Source organism: Chiloscyllium plagiosum, chromosome 37 (genome assembly GCF_004010195.1).
Source record: "Chiloscyllium plagiosum isolate BGI_BamShark_2017 chromosome 37, ASM401019v2, whole genome shotgun sequence".
In the NCBI taxonomy this organism is placed as follows: Eukaryota; Metazoa; Chordata; class Chondrichthyes; order Orectolobiformes; family Hemiscylliidae; genus Chiloscyllium; species Chiloscyllium plagiosum.
This window is the reverse complement of record NC_057746.1, coordinates 31,320,631-31,337,916: the sequence shown is the minus strand read 5'-3', so window position 1 is coordinate 31,337,916 and position 17,286 is coordinate 31,320,631. Positions and strand designations below refer to the sequence as shown.

At 44.3% G+C, this 17,286-nt stretch overlaps 1 protein-coding gene across 1 annotated transcript in view; it reads left to right on the top strand.

Moving 5' to 3' along the window:
* Positions 1-5,128: 5,128 nt before the first annotated feature.
* The window catches only part of LOC122541179 (proline-rich transmembrane protein 1-like), a 72,398-nt gene continuing 60,240 nt past the window's right edge, over positions 5,129-17,286 (top strand). The window contains exon 1 of the mRNA XM_043677805.1: positions 5,129-5,341. Within this exon, the coding sequence (XP_043533740.1) occupies positions 5,323-5,341 (19 nt within the window). The 5' untranslated portion in view covers positions 5,129-5,322. The remainder of the gene's footprint in view (positions 5,342-17,286) is intronic.

The following is a 17,286-nucleotide window of genomic DNA, read 5'->3' as shown; positions in this document are numbered from 1 at the left end:
GAATGTCAAGTTATGCTGGTTAGATTGTGTATTATTGGAGATAATCATTGCCTGACATTTGTGTGGCACAAATGATACTTGACACTTGTTGACCCAACCCAGGATATTGTTCAAATCTCAACGCACTTGAATAGGCACTACTTGGAATGCACTGTCTGGAAACGTGATGGAAGGAAGCTCAATTGAGTGATTCCAGAGGGAATTGGATGACTATGTGGATAGTAATGATGTGCAGAGATATACGGGTAAGGCAGGAGATTGGCACCAGGTGATGGAACTGGTGTAGGCACACTGGGCTGAATGGCCTCTTTCTGCACTGTGGTAATGCTGTGATTCTGTGATAATACTGGGTTCAGTAAAGAAACAAGAGGTGACTAGAGGAGATGTGAACGGGAAAGATAGATGCATCACCAAGAATTGCCAACAAAATAATGATTATGATCTGAAATGGGCTGAATGGCCTGTATCTCTACTTGACCTCATGGAAGGGCTCATTGACAGTGCTATCCAGCAGCACTTACTCAGCAATAACTTGCTGACACTCAGCTTGGTTTCTGCCACACAAGCTGACTAATTACCATTTAATCATGGTCAGTCGAGGTTAACAGGCTCACTAATGTTCTTTAAGGAAGGAAATCTGCCATCCTTACATGGTCTAGCCCACATGTGACTCCAGACTCAAAACAATGTGGCTGACTCTTAAGGGCCTTCTGAAGTGACCCAGCAAGCCAATCAGTTGTATCAAACCATTACGAAGTCTAAAGATAGGAATGAATCTGGACAAACCACCACACCATTGGCTGAAGCAGCAGAAGTGACCATAATGAACACAACCCCATTGATCCTACAAATCCCTCCTTCCCAACATCTGGAGCCACGGTCAAAATGGACACAATTATCTCATAGAAAAGTCAAACAGTTCTCATCTACTTGAATAGTCACCTTAATTGAATCCTGTCTGACAGACAATGACCCATCCTCTACAGACCCAACACGAGTAGCAGCACAGAGGGATGCAGGTGGGGCTGTGGAAGTCCTCAACAATGATTGGATCCCAACATAGTCTCACAGACTCAGATCAAATATGAGCAAGGAGACCTCCTGCTGATCACCACTTCCCACACCCACCGCACTTCAGCTGAACTCCTTCATGTTAATTAACACTTGGAGGAAATGCTGAGGGTGGCAAGAATGCAGTCTGGGTAGGAGATTTCAATGTCCACCACCAACAGTGACTCAGCAGCAGCATTACAGATCGAGATGGGCGGGTCCTAAAGGACATAGCTGCTACAGTGGGTCTGCGGCAGGTGGTGAGGGAACTAATAAGAGAGAAAAACATACTTGACCTCCTTCTTACCAATCTGCCAGCTGCAGGTGCATCTGTCCATGATAGTATTGGTAAGAACGATCACCGCACAGTCCTTGCGGAGATAAAGTCCTGCCTTCACATTGACACTAGCCTCCATCGTGTTGTGTGGCATAATTACTGTACTAAATGGGTCAGATTTCAAACCGATCTAGCAACTCAAGATCTGAGCTCTGCTATCCTGCCACATCCAGTCATGAATGGTGGTGGACAATTAGACAACTCACTGGAGAAGGAGACTCCACAAATATCCCGATCTTTAATGATGAATGAGTGTAACACATCAGTGCATTCACAGCAATCTTCAGCCAGAAGTACTGAGTGGATGATCCATCTCAGCCTCCTCCAGTGGTCCCCAGCATCACAGATCCCAATCCAGCCACTTTGATTCAACATGACGTCAAGAAATGGTTGAGGGTGTAAAGCAGTTTATCATGATGAACCTTCTGCATAATGGATTCAGCAAAGGCCCTGACCCCATTCTCCATCAATGTGGCCCAGACAATGGAGATTTGTTACCTCACTGAGATTAAACATCGAGTTTAATAAATGGGAGGCAGATCTCCTCCCATCAAGTTGCTCAGAGTCTGTCACAATTAATGAGGCTCACATTGTTTCTTCCTTGTGTACTCTGATCTTTGTTTTAATTTTACCCCAACATCTCTGTTTCCATTTCTGGGGAGAGGCTGGTCACCAATATCCACCACAAACCCACCAACTCCCACAGTTACCCTGACTATATATTGTCACTGGGAGAAAGTGAGGACTGCAGATGCTGGAGATCAGAGCTGAAATATATGTTGCTGAAAAAGCGCAGCAGGTCAGGCAGCATCCAAGGAGCAGGAGAATCGACGTTTCGGGCATAAGGGCTTATGCCCGAAATGTCGATTCTCCTGCTCCTTGGATGCTGTCTGACCTGCTGCACTTTTCCAGCAACACATTTTTCAGCGCTATATATTGTCACACTCTGCTTCCTGTGAAGACTCTATTCCATTCTCCCAATTCCTCTGCCTCAGTCACATCTGTTCCGATGAAGCCAACTTTGACAAGGGAGCCTCTGAAATGCTCACCTTCTTCCTCAACCGAGGATTCCAAGCATCATTATTGACAGGGTCTTCAACCGGGTCCTCGATACTGCCTGATCTACTGTGCTTTTCCAGCATCACACTCTCAACTCTGATCTCCAGCCTCTGCAGTCCTCACTTTCTCCAACATCTCCCACAGTTCATCCCTCACTGTCTCTCTCCCCACCCACACCAGCAATAGGGTCCTCCTTGTCCTTATCTACCATCCCACCAGCAACGACATCCAGAGGATCATTAGCTTCCATTTCTGCCACCCACAGTGGCATGCCTCCACCAGACTCATATTCCTCTCCTCTCCCTTGTCTGCCTTCCACAGGGACGATTCCCTCTGGGATACCCTGGTCCACTCGTTCTTCACTCCCAATGCCGTCTCTCCCACAGCACCTTCCCCTGCAATCATAAAATATGTAACACTTGTCTGTTTACTTCCTCTGTCCTCAGTACCTGAGGGCCCAAACATAAATTCCAGGAAAAGCAGCACTTTAATGACTGGATGAGGGTGTAGAAGGATGGATTAGTAAATTTGTGGATGACACTAATGTCAGTGGATTTGTGGACAGTGCTGTAGGTTACAGAGGGACATAGATAAGCTGCAGAGCTGGGCTGAGAGGTGGCAAATGGAGTTTAATGCAGAGAAGAGTGTGAGGTGATTCACTTTGGAAGGAGTAACAGGAATGCAGAGCACTCGGCTAATGGTAAGGTGAGCAGAGACATCTCAGTGTCCATGTATATAGATCCCTGAAAGATGCCACCCAGGTTGATAGGGTTGTTAAGAAGGCATATGGTGTGTTAACTTTTATTGGTAGAGGGATTGAGTTTCAGAACAATGAGGTCATGCTGTAGCTGTACAGAACTCTGGTGTGGCTGCACTTGGAGAATTTCATACAGTTCTGGTCACTGCATTATAGGGAGAATGTGAAAGCTTTGGAAAGGGTTCAGAGGAGACTTTCCATGATGTTGCCTGATATGGAAGGAAGGTCTTACGAGGAAAGGCTAAGGGACTTGAAGCTATTTTCGTAAGAGAGAAGAAGGTTGAGAGGTGACTTAATTGAGACTTATAAGATAATCAGAGGGTGAGACAGGGTGGACAGTGAGAGCCTTTTTCCTCAGATAGTAATGGCTAATACCTGGTGTCAGAGCTTTAAACTGAGGAGTGATAGATTCAGGACAGATGTCAGAGGTAGTTTCTTTCCTCAGAGAGTAGTAGGGGTGTGGAATGCACTGCTTACAACAGTAATGGACTCACCAAACTTAAGTGCATTAAAATAGTCATTGGATAGACATATGGACAAAAATGGAATAATGTAGGACAGATGGGCTTCAGATTGATTTCTCAGGTCATCGCAATATCGAGGGCCGAAGGGCCTGTCCTACACTGTAATGTTCTATGTTCTATACTGTACTTCCCACAATCTCATCTACTGTATTCGCTGCTCACAATGTGGTCTCCTCTACACTGGTGACATGAAATGTAGACTGGGTGATGGCTTCACAGAATATCTGCATTCTGCCCGCAAAAAAAGACCCTGAGCTTCCAGTTGCCTACCATTTCAGCGGACCACCCTGTTCCCTGGCCAAAATCTCTATCTCAGGCTTGCTGCAGTGCTCCAGTGATGCTCAGAGCAAGCTGGAGCTGTGGGTGGCACGGTGGCACAGTGGTTAGCACTGCTGCCTCACAACGCCTGAGATCCGGGTTCCATTCCCGCTTCAGCCGACTGACTGTGTGGAGTTTGCACTTTCTCCCCGTGTCTGCGTGGGTTTTCTCCGGTTTCCTCCCACGGTATAAAGATGTGCAGGTTAGGTGAATTGGCCATGCTAAATTGCCTGTAGTGTTAGGTAAGGGGTAAATGTAGGGGTATGGGTGGGTTGTGCTTTGGCGGGGCGGTGTGGACTTGTTGGGCTGCAGGGCCTGTTTCCACACTGTAAGTAATCTAATCACTTCATTTTCCGTTTTGGAATTCCACAACCTTCAGCACTCAATACGGAGTCCAACAATTTTAATGCTTGAGCACCTTCCCCATGCTTCCCCCTCAGCCCCTCACATCAGGCCTTGCTATCACACACATCCCACTGTTAGCTACTAACAGTCTCCATTAACAGCTATTCATTCTCCCAGGCTGATCATTATCTTCCCCTTTGTATGTCCAACTATTCTCTGTCTTCCGGTTCTACCCACACCTATCTGTTACTCCTTAACCCATACCTCGCTCACCACCCCCCCCCCCCTCCCCCTTCCCCAACCTCATCCTTTGCATAAAATATACGTTTCCCTGGCTCCCATCAGTTCTGAAGAAGGGTTATTGAACCTGAAACGTTAACTCTGCTTTCTCTCCACAGATGCTGCCAGACCTCCTAAGTTTTTCCAGCAATCTCTTTTTGTTTGCGGTGTTCCAGCATCCGCAGTTCTTTCGGTTTTTTAAAAAAAATTGTTTGATTCTCTCCGTCGTGTGGTTATAATTTAAGGGTAACTCTGGGGTAAGCGATTAAATGAAAAATGTCAATTCTGAATCCTGACTAAATCTCCTCAATTATTATCTATAGACATAAAATGTATTCGGTTGTCCAAGACTGCTGCCGACTGGCCGTTCTTAACCCTTCAGTATACAGTATCTCTCTCTCTCTCTCTGAGACCAAGGAGATGGCAGGAGATGGCTAACTGAGTGAAGGGACGGTGTGGCTTTAAGAGCGATTGCTCCCGCCCCCTTTCATCACCATCAGTGTTATTATAATTCCCTTCTGTTCTGAGACCCGGCACAGCTGATTTTACAGAAAGCGGCAGTTTTATATGTCGTTTTTTAATTCTCCGACGAATCAGACAACATCTGGGTCACCTCTTGTTTGAAGCGCTGTCTGGTGTTCACCCGCAATAAGATGTCGACAGAAAAACAAGGTATTGGGAAGCGGGGGGACTGGGGGGGGTGCGTCTGACAATTGCACATCTTTGACAGCGGTCTTCTGAGGCACCCAGCCCTGATGATTGTTTTTATTGTTATTGTTGTTGTTTTTGTTTCCAGGGGATGGGAATGTTTTGAAAGAGCTCAGAACTGCAGCAGCCTTTTTCTGTGTCCACCCGTAGTGTTTCAAGCAGATATTGGAATTAGCTGGATTCTTGAGGCGATATTGAAACCAGATCGACACTTCTGGGGATTGGGGAGGGGGGGACGTGAGCGAGGCAGAGGAAGGGGGTGTTAATGGGGGTAAAGTTTGCCTCATACCCCGGCTGTACCAATCCGGCTCATTTTTATAACCGATTGCAAACCCAGGAATGGCAATAAGACTGATGGCGCAATGATCTTCGGCTACTGTACAGGAACTCTGTTTTTTTGTCCTCAGGACCACTTGCAGCTTGTCTTTTTGTTTTTGCTGAGGAGGGTGGGTGTTGCTGGTGCTGGGGGTGGGGGGGGGGGGAGTGATGTAAATGAGGGGTGAAGGCGGGAACATTCAAAATTATACTTCATTGTAAGATCGCTGACTAACACTTCAGCAGTAATGTGACTAATTGTGGATCCCTAATTCCTCACAAGTGAAGAGATACCAGCAGGACCCAATTATATTCCGTGCAGAAAGAGAAAAGTTACCGCATTCTATAATTATCTCAGGCTCTGTTATCCCTTCACGTGGGTCTGAGATGGTCTGTGACATTATTAGCTACTGCCTCCTTTTTGTACACAAACAATTATAATTTCAATTTTGTTAAATAGCAAGCTCTTTTTTTAAGAAAAAAAGCACTTTCTTTGACTGCCGGTGGGTTGTGAATGCTGCCGTTTGATTTTTATTTTGCAGTGTGACATTATGTCCCCAGTCTATATTTTGCATGTTTGAACACTGTAATTAACAGCGGCGAGCTCTGAGATTGCTCGCCTTCCTCTGCCTTTGTGATTTGCTGGCGAGGGAGAGGCGCTGATCTTGAGGCTGAGGGGGAGAAAAATGGAGGAAAAATAAACCTTTCTTTTCCCTTCACGGAGGCTGTGACAGTTAAATTAAGGGGGTAATAAACTTTGTGATAAGGGCGACCTGAATAGTCTGTTGTTGGTGCCCAGGGAACGTCACTCAAAAGGGGCCAGCTTGCTGAAACACCACAGTGCATTGCCTGAAGCCCGCTGTCTGCTTCCTGCTCTGATTTACCTCTCCTCGCCTGCCCTGTTTTCACGGGCTCGCTGAAAAGGAGCGAGCGTTTGCAACCTGCTTTTGTTGCGGGTGTACTCCGAACCGCAGTGCCTGCAGTGCTCAGTTCCAGCAACCTCTTCTGACAAACTAGGAAAAGTTCTCAGAGCTTAAAAATGTGTTGCTGGAAAAGCGCAGCAGGTCGGGCCGCGTAAGCCCGAAACGTCGATTCTCCTGCTCCTTGGATGCTGCCTGACCTGCTGCGCTTTTCCAGCAACACATTTTTAAGCTCTGATCTCCAGCATCTGCAGCCCTCACTTTCTCCGAGGAAAGTTCTCAGTTGTTCAAAACCGACGTGCCCTGCAGCCACTGGGCACTTTCTGTTGATAGTCTCAGGACACACAACGTGCAGCTGGGGAGGCGGGATACCCGTGTTGTGCGCACCGCGGGTGGGAATGTCCAATAGCTATGTTGTAACAGGACTAGGCAGGGTAGATGGAGGAAGGATGTCCCCACTGGCAGGAGGGTCCAAGTGTAAGGATACAAGGTAAATCATTTACAAGTAAGATGAGGAGAAATTTCTTTGCCCAGACAGGGCTCAGCCTGTGGATTCGCTCCCACGGAAAGCAGTCATCGGCAAAAACTCTGTCTGAGTTCATGAAGAGCTTGGCTGAAGCTTTTGGGGCTAAAGGGAGAAGCAGGAACAGGCTGTTGACTGAACGATTGGCCATGATCATAGAATCCCGGCGGTGTGGGAGCAGGCCATTCAGCCCATCCCTCCGAACAGAGTCCCTATCCCTATGACCTTGCATTTACCACGGCCAATCCACCTAACCTGCACGTCTTTGGAGTGTGGGAAGAAACTGGAGCACTTGAAGGAAACCCGTGCAGACGCAGGGAGAATGTGCAAACTCCACACAGTCATCTGAGTGGAATTGAACCAGGGTCCCTGGTGCTGTGTGGCAGCAGTGCTAGCCACTGAGCCACTGTGCTGCCCATCATAATGGATGATAGAGCAGGTTTGAAGGGCTGAATGCCCTCTGCTCCTATTTTCTATGTTTTTACGTTATCAATGGGGTGTTGGATGGTGTAATGGATTAAACAAGCCAGAGTAATTTTAACTTAACTCACCCAGCGTGTTTAGGGTGAGAGGGCTATGATTTAAAAAGGACCTAAGGGGCAACTAAGTTCAAAACAGGAAACTAAGCCACGAAGGCAATCGATTTATTGTGGATACCCCCTGTCTCACTTCTGTTCTGACCTTCATACTGTGTGGAAGTCACTGCTGTTAACTATGACCAGGGACACCATCAATGGTACATATTATCCTGTACTGGAGCCTATCAGTCTCAAGGGACCCACAGCTCCAAATAGGTAGTTTCACAAAGAGGCATCCTCTCTTAGTCTTCTCAGGTGCTTTGTGCTCGTCTGGGGGAGTGGGATTATTCTTAAAATACTTGCCATCTTTAGCGCATTATATCAGAGACAATGCAGCTGCATTTTGTAGAGAATTTCATTCCAGTTTATGGAGACTGGCAGCTTTTTTAAAAAAAATGGTGATTGACCTAAAAGAATTGTGTGTCAAAATTCCATGTTTTAAGACTTTGACTGTAACATAAGACTTAAAATAACATTGTCTAAATATTACCCTATAGCTAGCAATATTCTAAAATATAGAAAAAAATCTTTGTTAGTGCCTTAACATGGTCTGTAATCTCATACTGTATATATACAATACATTATAGAATTGCGGTCCTTACAGAAACAGTTCCCATATTCCCAGCTTCACCAAATCCCATCCTTTGCCTTCAGAGAATTGATGAATTATGAGAGGTAAGGTCCATTCTGATAAATTATTTTCCCATGCTCGGCAGGACAAATCTTCTGGAGTTTTTAGATTGCCACAGAATGTATGCTTCAACCAGAGGCTCTCCTTCCTTCTATATTCTGCCTGGTAACTCACTGAGAACTCACAGCCACCTTCTCTCCCCTGGCCACACAATGTGTTGTCTTTTGATTCTCTCTCTTACCCTTTTCCTGTCCAAAAAAAAGGAGACTGAAAGTCTGGCCATGGTTAACTCAGCTGCTCCTGCTTTATTTTCAGATGTGAACATTGTGCACGCTGCTCCCAGTGAGTCAGAAGCTGGGCCTCCCTTGTATATTGATCCTCCTCCAACTCGCTAACCTTTAGAAATTCTTCCAAATCACCCCCTTGAGCATCTTCGACTTTCTTTGACTTTATTGTAACTGTAGCTTCAGATGCTTGGACACTAAACTCTGAGAGTGTGAGGACTGCAGATACTGGAGATCAGAATCGAAGAGTGTGGTGCAGGTTAGGCAGAATCTGAGGTGCAGGGGAATCGATGTTTCAGGTATAAACCCTTCATCAGGAGACATTCCTGATGAAGGGCTTATGCCTGAAACGTCGATTCTCCTGCTCCTCAGATGCTGCCTGACTGGCTGTGCTTTTCCAGTGCCACACTCTTCGACACTAAGCTCTGAACTGCCCTACCACAAATTCTCTCTCTTTTTATCTCTATTTCCACCTTTAAGACATTGCTGAAAATCAATCACTTCTCCTAAGGTTTGGCCATCTGTCCTAATCACTTATTCTGTTGCTTGATATGAATATTTATTCCCTGATACCTCCTGTGAAGTGCTTTGGGACATTTTACTGCATTAGACATCATCATTATTGCAATACAGCTCGTTTTCCATTATTGTCTAAGGTGAACCTTGACCCCACTAAAGGAGCCTTCCACATCCATCAAAGTTTTACTTGCACATCCACTAATATCATTTATTGTATCCGTTGCTCCCGATGCGGTCTCCTCTACATTGGGGAGACTGGGCGCCTCCTAGCAGAGCGCTCTAGGGAACATCTCCGAGACACCCGCACCAATCAACCAAACCGCCCCGTGCCCCAACATTTCAACTCCCCCTCCCACTCTACCGAGGACATGGAGGTCCTGGGCCTCCTCCACCGCCGCTCCCTCACCACCAGACGCCTGGAGGAAGAACGCCTCATCTTCCGCCTCGGAACACTTCAACCCCAGGGCATCAATGTGGACTTCAACAGTTTCCTCATTTCCCCTTCCCCCACCTCACCCCAGTTCCAAACTTCCAGCTCAGCACTGTCCCCATGACTTGTCCGGACTTGTCCTACCTGCCTATCTCCTTTTCCACCTATCCACTTCACCCTCTCCTCCCTGACCTATCACCTTCATCCCCTCCCCCACTCACCCATTGTACTCTATGCTACTTTCTCCCCACCTCCACCCTCCTCTAGCTTATCTCTCCATGCTTCAGGCTCACTGCCTTTATTCCTGATGAAGTGCTTTTGCCCAAAATGTTGATTTCGCTGCTCCTTGGATGCTGCCTGAACTGCTGTGCTCTTCCAGCACCACTAATCCAGATCCTTGACCCCACTATATCTGTACTGTCCTTGTGGTGTATTACCTTCTCACAGTTTAACCAACCAGACCTTTTTGAGGTGTTTGAGTTCTCGCCGCATTTGAAACCGATACGTATAGATCTTGAGGCACTTTGTCAGACTTGTGGACAATGGAATGAGCTATGGAGCCTCTGTTTTACTGAGGAATATTACCATAGTCCATTAAATCAACTGTGATCTGCATGATAGCACTATGCTTTTGTTGTAGCAGTGAGATTTATTATGTGGTAAATGAATCCCAAAGCACAGAAGCTTTGGAGATCTTAAAAGCCTAACTGTTCAATATTAGAAAGAAACTAGTCCATGTTCAGCTTATCATCAATCTTTGCCCTATGTTCTTCAGAAGTCCTGAGAGAATTCTGTTCTTTTTTAATTTGAAGAATGCTGAACCTCACATTAAGTAAACACTATTGGGACTACTGTGTGGAAACCTGTGATGATTATGCATCTCTTGTAAAGAGTAATTGTGTAGAGTTTCCTAGAATCCTGATATATGAATAAGCAAAGTTTGGATTTGTGTGTTTTGTGGCGAAACTGGTTGTATTGTTTATATTTATGAGTGCTGAATGCTACAACTTGCTGTTACATGTGATCAGCAGAAGACACAGGGCTATGAGGAGACAAGAGAGAAGTCGGATTTATATCATAACAAAGAACTAGCACAGACACTATGAGCCAAATGCTTTCCTTCCACAATGTAAACTTCGGTGGTTTTGTGAAGACTTTGGGAAGCATGGAGTGGGCTCATATGTAGAAATCTATGATTCCTGTGTCTGCTGGAGATTTTAGTTGCCATTGCACGTTATAGCAAGCTGTGAAATACTATGGTTGGGTTTTCAGTTCCTCGTTGGGCCATAAACCTCACATCATGTGGGAACTGTTCATTATTAAAATCACCCTTTTTAAAAATTTCTACTGAAGTCAATGCAGATAACAATTGAGGAATTTTTACGGCAGACACTGGATACACAGCAGCAGTTTATCACCTCATTACGAATGGAAATATATCCAAATGGCTAAAGAATTGTGGAATCCTGTGGTTACTTTGTGCTTGATTCAAGAACATTGATTTCTGTACTGGATTTTATAAACATGACTCCTGAATTCAACCATCTGCGTGCATCAGACTCTAGAGCATGGAGTTGAGTACATCCAATTCTAGAACTAATTCTTGTTCTAGAACTTCCAATTTCCCTCTCCCTGATTGTTTTGCCACTATTTAGATGGTTTTGTCTTGCTGCTTGCCTTCCCATCAGTGGACAGCATGAGGTTATTGTGCCTTTGCAAATACGAATTGGCAATCTTAGACTGAGAAATGGTAACTCTTGGTCGTAAACATTAATTAATTTCTCTGTGTAGAGGCTGACCTGAGGGAAGCAGCAGCAATTGGACAGGATCTGATCTGAGAGAAAATGTTGAAAGACCCAGTTTGGGATGAAATCAGTATCTAAAAGATCCATAAACTGGAGCAAGAACCATGTGTTCAAAAGGGAAATGTAATGATTAAACTATTTTGGGGATACAATCCAAAGATGTGGAGTAGGATATATGGGACTGAGATGAGGAGAAATTTCTTCACCCAGACAGTGGTAAAATTCCCTGTCACTAAAAGTGGTTAAAGCCAAAACATCGATGTTCTCAAGAAGGAGATAACTATAGTTAGGGTAAATAGGATCAAATGGTAGATCAGGGGAGCATGAACAGGGTACTGAGCAGAATGACCAACCATGATCATATTGAATGGTGGAGCAGGCTGGAAGGGCCGAATGGCCTCCTCCTGCTCCTATTTTCTACGTTTCACTGAGGAAAATAGCTGAATTGCCAATGCGTTTTATGTTGCAACCTCACAAATGGTGAATTTATAATGTTACTCCAAAAAATGACAGTAGGAAGCGATTGAGTGTATTTTGAACCAGTAGGCTGATTGACTACAAGTGGGAATTCATTTTGTATAATTTCACCAACTTTAATTTGAGGACAGTGCATAGCGTTATCTAAGATTACAAAGAGGCCTTGATTAATTGGGTCAATGGGCTGAAATGTGCAGATGAAATTTAATTTGGAAGAATGTGAGGTATCGCATTTTTGGTAAAATAAAAAAGGGCAGGACTTATACAATTAAAATTAGGGCCTTGGATGATGTTGTAGAACACAGGGTATATAATTGTTTAAAGTTTGTGTCACTTATAGACAAGGTAGTTAAGAAGGCATTTAGCACAGTTGCCTTCATCACTCAGTCCTTTGAGTATTGGAGTTGGGATGTCATGTTGAGGTTGTACAGAACATTGGTGAGGCCTCTTCTGTAATACTGTGTCCAGTCTGGTCGCTCTGTTATGGGGATGATATTACCAAGCTGGAGAGGTTTCAGAAAGGATTTATAAGATGTTGTCAGGAATGGAAGGGTCGAGTTATAAGGAGAGGCTGGCTAGGCTGGGACCATTTCCACTGGAGCCTGGGTGGTTAGGGGAATAGAACATAGAACAATACAGCGCAGAACAGGCCATTCGACCCTCGATGTTGCGCTGACCTGTGAACTAATCTAAGCCCATCCCCCGACACTATCTCATCATCATCCATGTGCTTATCCAAGGACTGTTTAATCTCCCTAATGTGGCTGAGTTAACTACATTGGCAGGCAGGCATTCCACACCCTTACCACTCCCTGCGTAAAGAGCCTGCCTCTGACATCCGTCTTAAATCTATCACTCCTCAATTTGTAGTTATGCCCCCTTGTACAAGCTGACATCATCATTCTAGGAAGAAGACTTTCACTGTCTACCTTATCTCATCCTCTGATCACCTTGTATGTCTCTATCAAATCCCCTCTTAGTCTTCTTCTTTCCAATGAGAACAGATCCAAGTCTCTCAGCCTTTCCTCATAAGACCTTCCCTCCAGACCAGGCAACATCCTGGCAAATCTCCTCTGCACCTTTTCCAATGCTTCCACATCCTTCCTGTAATGGGGCGACCAGAACTGTACACAATAGTCCAAGTGCAGCCACACTAGTGTTTTGTATGACATGACATTATGGCTCCGGAACTCAGTCTCTCTACCAATAAAACCTAACACACAGCATGCTTTCTTAACAGCACAATCAACCTAGGTGCAACTTTCAGGGATCTATGTACATGGACTCCAAGATCCCTCTGCACATCCACACTACCAAGAATCTTTCCATTGACCCAGTACTCTGCCTTCCGGGGTTATTCTTCCCAAAATGATCACCTCACTTTTATCTGCATTGAACTCCATTTGCCAACTCTCACCCCAATTCTGCAGTTTATTTAAGTCCCCCGCAACCTGCAACGTTCTTGCACACTGTCCACTAGTCCACTGACTTTAGTGTCATTGGCAGACTTACTAATCCATCCACCTATGCCTATGTCTAAGTCATTTATAAAAATGACAAGCAGCAGTGGTCCCAAAACAGATCCTTGTGGCACACACTAGTAACTGGACTCCAGGCTGAATATTTTCCAGCAATCACCACTCGCTGCCTCTTTTCTGTACACTTTCAAGTTTAACAACATCTTTCCTATAGCAGGGAGACCAGAATTGAACACCAAAAGTGGCCTAACCAATGTGTCTGTGCAGCCGCATCTTGATCTGTCAACTCCTATACTCAATGCACTGACCAATGAAGGCAAATGCACCAAATGCCTTTATCACTATCCTTTCTACCTGTGACTCCACCTTCAAGGAACTATGAACCTGCACTCCAAGGTCTCTCTGTTTGGCAATACTGTATTCCCTAGGACCTTCTTACCATTAAGTATATACGTCCTGCCCTGATTTGCATTACCAAAATGCCTTTATCTAAATTAAACTCTATCTGCCACTCCTTAGCCGATCTGATCAAGAGCCTTCCGTACTCTGAGATAACCTTCTTCACTGACTACTACACAACCAATTGTGGTGTCATCTGCAAACTTACTAACCATGCCTCCTGTATACACATCAAAACAATTTATATAAATGACAAAGCAGTGGATTCTGCACTGATCAATGTGGCACACTGCTGGTCACAGGCCTCCAGCATGAAAAACAATGTTCCATTGCTTTGTCTCTAACCTTGAAGCCAATTTTGTATCCAAATCGCTAGCTCTCCCTGGATTCCATGTGATCTAACTTTGCTGATCTTGCTGATCTTATCCCGGGATCCCATGAGTGAGCAAAATAAAGTACTTCAGAAGTGATCTCACCAATGCCCTGTGTAACTGAAGGATAATCTTCCTACTCCTGCATTCAGTTCCTCTCATAATAAACAAGAATGTGCTATTAGCCTTCCTAATCATTTGCTACTCCTGCTTCTTAACCTTCTGTGATTCATGCATTTGAAGGAGATAATGATCCTGCCAACCTGTTTCACTCATCTTGCAATGTTCCCATTCAAAATGATGTGTGTGTCATTAAACAGCTGGAGAACTGAGATATTATTTTTAAAAAAAATATGTAGCTAATAGTGCAAAGCTGAAATAAACACGGGTATTGCGGTAATAAAGCTGATGGCAGTAGAGGGGTAATGTTAACAGATGAGTAGTCAAGAGGCATGAGGTTTGGGAGCTTCAGTTCAAATTCCACTATAGCAGGCAGAGAATCTAAATTCACTCCATTAACTAAAATATTAAATAAGATGCTAGACTCAGGAATCATGTCTATCAAAATACGAAATTATTATAAAAGCCCACCTTGTTTACTGATGTCTTTAGGAAAATCTGTCAGCTTTATCATGAGTGTGATTCCAGATCTAGAGCAATGTGGTGGTCACAATAATTAGCCTTAACAATGGTCTTTAAAGCTGCAGAAATGTACTCAAACTGCTGTGCCGTGGGCTAAAGAGGTAGCTTGCCACCATCAAAAGGATGTTGATGGGCACTAAGTGCTGGTCATACCAACACAATGAATGAAACATATTAAAGTTACTCAACTGCCTGCAGGATACAGGGGGAGCCTGTGCTGTATGGTAACATCACTGCACTAGCGTCTTGAGGGCCAGGCCAGTGCTCTGAATACAAGAGTTCAAATCCCACCATGACAGCCGATGGAATTTCAAATCGATTGGCAAAGTATGGAACTGTCAGCTGGTGTTAGTAATGCTGGCTGTCAATTTTCTATCAATTGCCATAATCAGGTTCAATACTCTCCCTTAGGTTCAGAAAACTATTCTCCTTATCTAATCCGGCTTACATGTGTGGAGCGTCAGAGGCTGAGGGGTGACCTTTATAGAGGTTTATAAATCATGACAGACACATGGATAAGGTAAAAAGACGAGGCCTTTTCCCTGGGGTGGGGGAGTCCAGAACTAGAGGGCATAGGTTTAGAGTGAGAGGGGAAAAATTTAAAAGGGATCTAAGGGGCAACTTTTTCATACAGAGGGTAGTGCGTGTATGGAATGAGCCGCCAGAAGAAGTAGTGTAGGCTGGTATAATTGCAAAATTGAAAAGGCGTATGGATGGTACATGTATAGGAAGGGTTTAGAGGGATATGGGCCAAGTGCTGGCAAATGGGACTAGATTAGATTAGGCTATCTGGTCGGCATGGACAAGTTAGACCGAAGGGTCTTTTTCCATGCTGTATATCTCTATGACTCTACAGACCTGCTGCAATGTATTTCAGTCTCAACTATCCCTTGAAATGGTCCATCAAGTCTCTCAGTTTAGTGGTCACATCCTACAAATAAACAAACTTTGGAAGGTTTTTCTATTGCTATAATGTTAAGCTGAAATAACTTATTGAGGATCCTTTGAGCCAGAGTTTGAGAAAACCTAAAACACAGGAACAGAAAGAGCCATTCAGCCCCTCTAACCTTTTCTCCTATTCAGTTAGATTATGGCAGCTCTCATGTACCTGTCCTTGCTCCATATAGTCCCACACCACAAACATCTGCCAGTGTTAGATTTGAAAGCTTCATCCATGACCCTCCTCCCTACCACCACCATCTCTGCTATATTTGGGAAAAGAATTTTTGTTTTTTGCTACGTTTTCAATATAAAACGTGGACAAGCCCCAGGGAAATTTAGGGCCTTAGCTCACAACAAACCTGTGTTCCTTGTTGTCTCTATTGTTTTATTATTTTAATTTCTGTGTCACATTTTCTTTCACCATCACTTCCTACAAATAATGCACTTTCCTTATTTCCCTTGACTGCATTAAATGTTCTTTTTCCAATAATATTCTGATTTAAATTATTTCTTACTTTGTTCTGACACCATACGTACATATAACACAAACCTGCATAGAATCAGACTCAACTTTAACAGGTTCATATTTCACATTGATTGGTAACCACCAGCACAGCTCTCATTGCAGTCACTGTGGGATGAATCACAGGCATGTGAACACAGGAACGGAGGTGGTATTTCATACATATTTAACGGTTACCATTCTAGTGAGCAGAAGGATCAACCGACCTTTTGTTGTTGTTCTGTGTATTGATGGGTTTGGGTTGGAGAGCAAGGCATCAGTTTTAACTCCCAAAAGAGTACGGTGGAGAAGGAGAGGAAAAGACTCTCCAGTTTAACCTCGCTCAGTAATATCTACATTAATGAAACCACAAATGAATTAGTTGAAAGCATGCTGGTTGAGGCTTGGACAGGAGATTCATGGTGAGTCCAGGAAGTGAGATTGATTTTCATTTAAAAAGATTGATGAAGATAATATTAAACAGCAGGACGGGAATAGATAAATCCCAGGGACATAGAAGGCAGAAAGATAATTCCAACTCTTAAATCAGAAACAAAGCACAATTGCACTTTCCTGTCCTCTTTATAATGGTGGTTTAGTCCATGTACCAGAGAGTCAGGAGTGGCTGCACTGAAGAAGTTCTTGTCTTTGTGTTGGGAGACTGGGAGTGTAAGTCTCATTCTTGAAAGTCGCAAGCTACAATAGAAGCTGATGCTCCTAATGCAGTACAGTGGGAGTGCTGTTCTCTTGAAGGTGCCATGTGACTGGTTAACACACTTATCCAAGATGTACCTGCCCTCTCAGGTGAAGGTGCAGCTAACATAAGTTCTGTCAGTAACAAAGAACAAAGGAAAAGCATATGGTTGAACAAAGACATAAGGGAATGATATATCGTTGGCAGAGCATAGACATTAATTAAATAGGCACCAGAGGTTAGGAATGGATTCTGGATCAATGATGCTGGAAGAGCACAGCAATTCAGGCAGCATCGAGGAGCTTCAGCAAAATCGACGTTTCGGGCAAAAGCCCTTCATCAGGAATAAAGGCAGAGAGCCTGAAGCATGGAGAGATAAGCTAGGGGAGGGTGGAGATG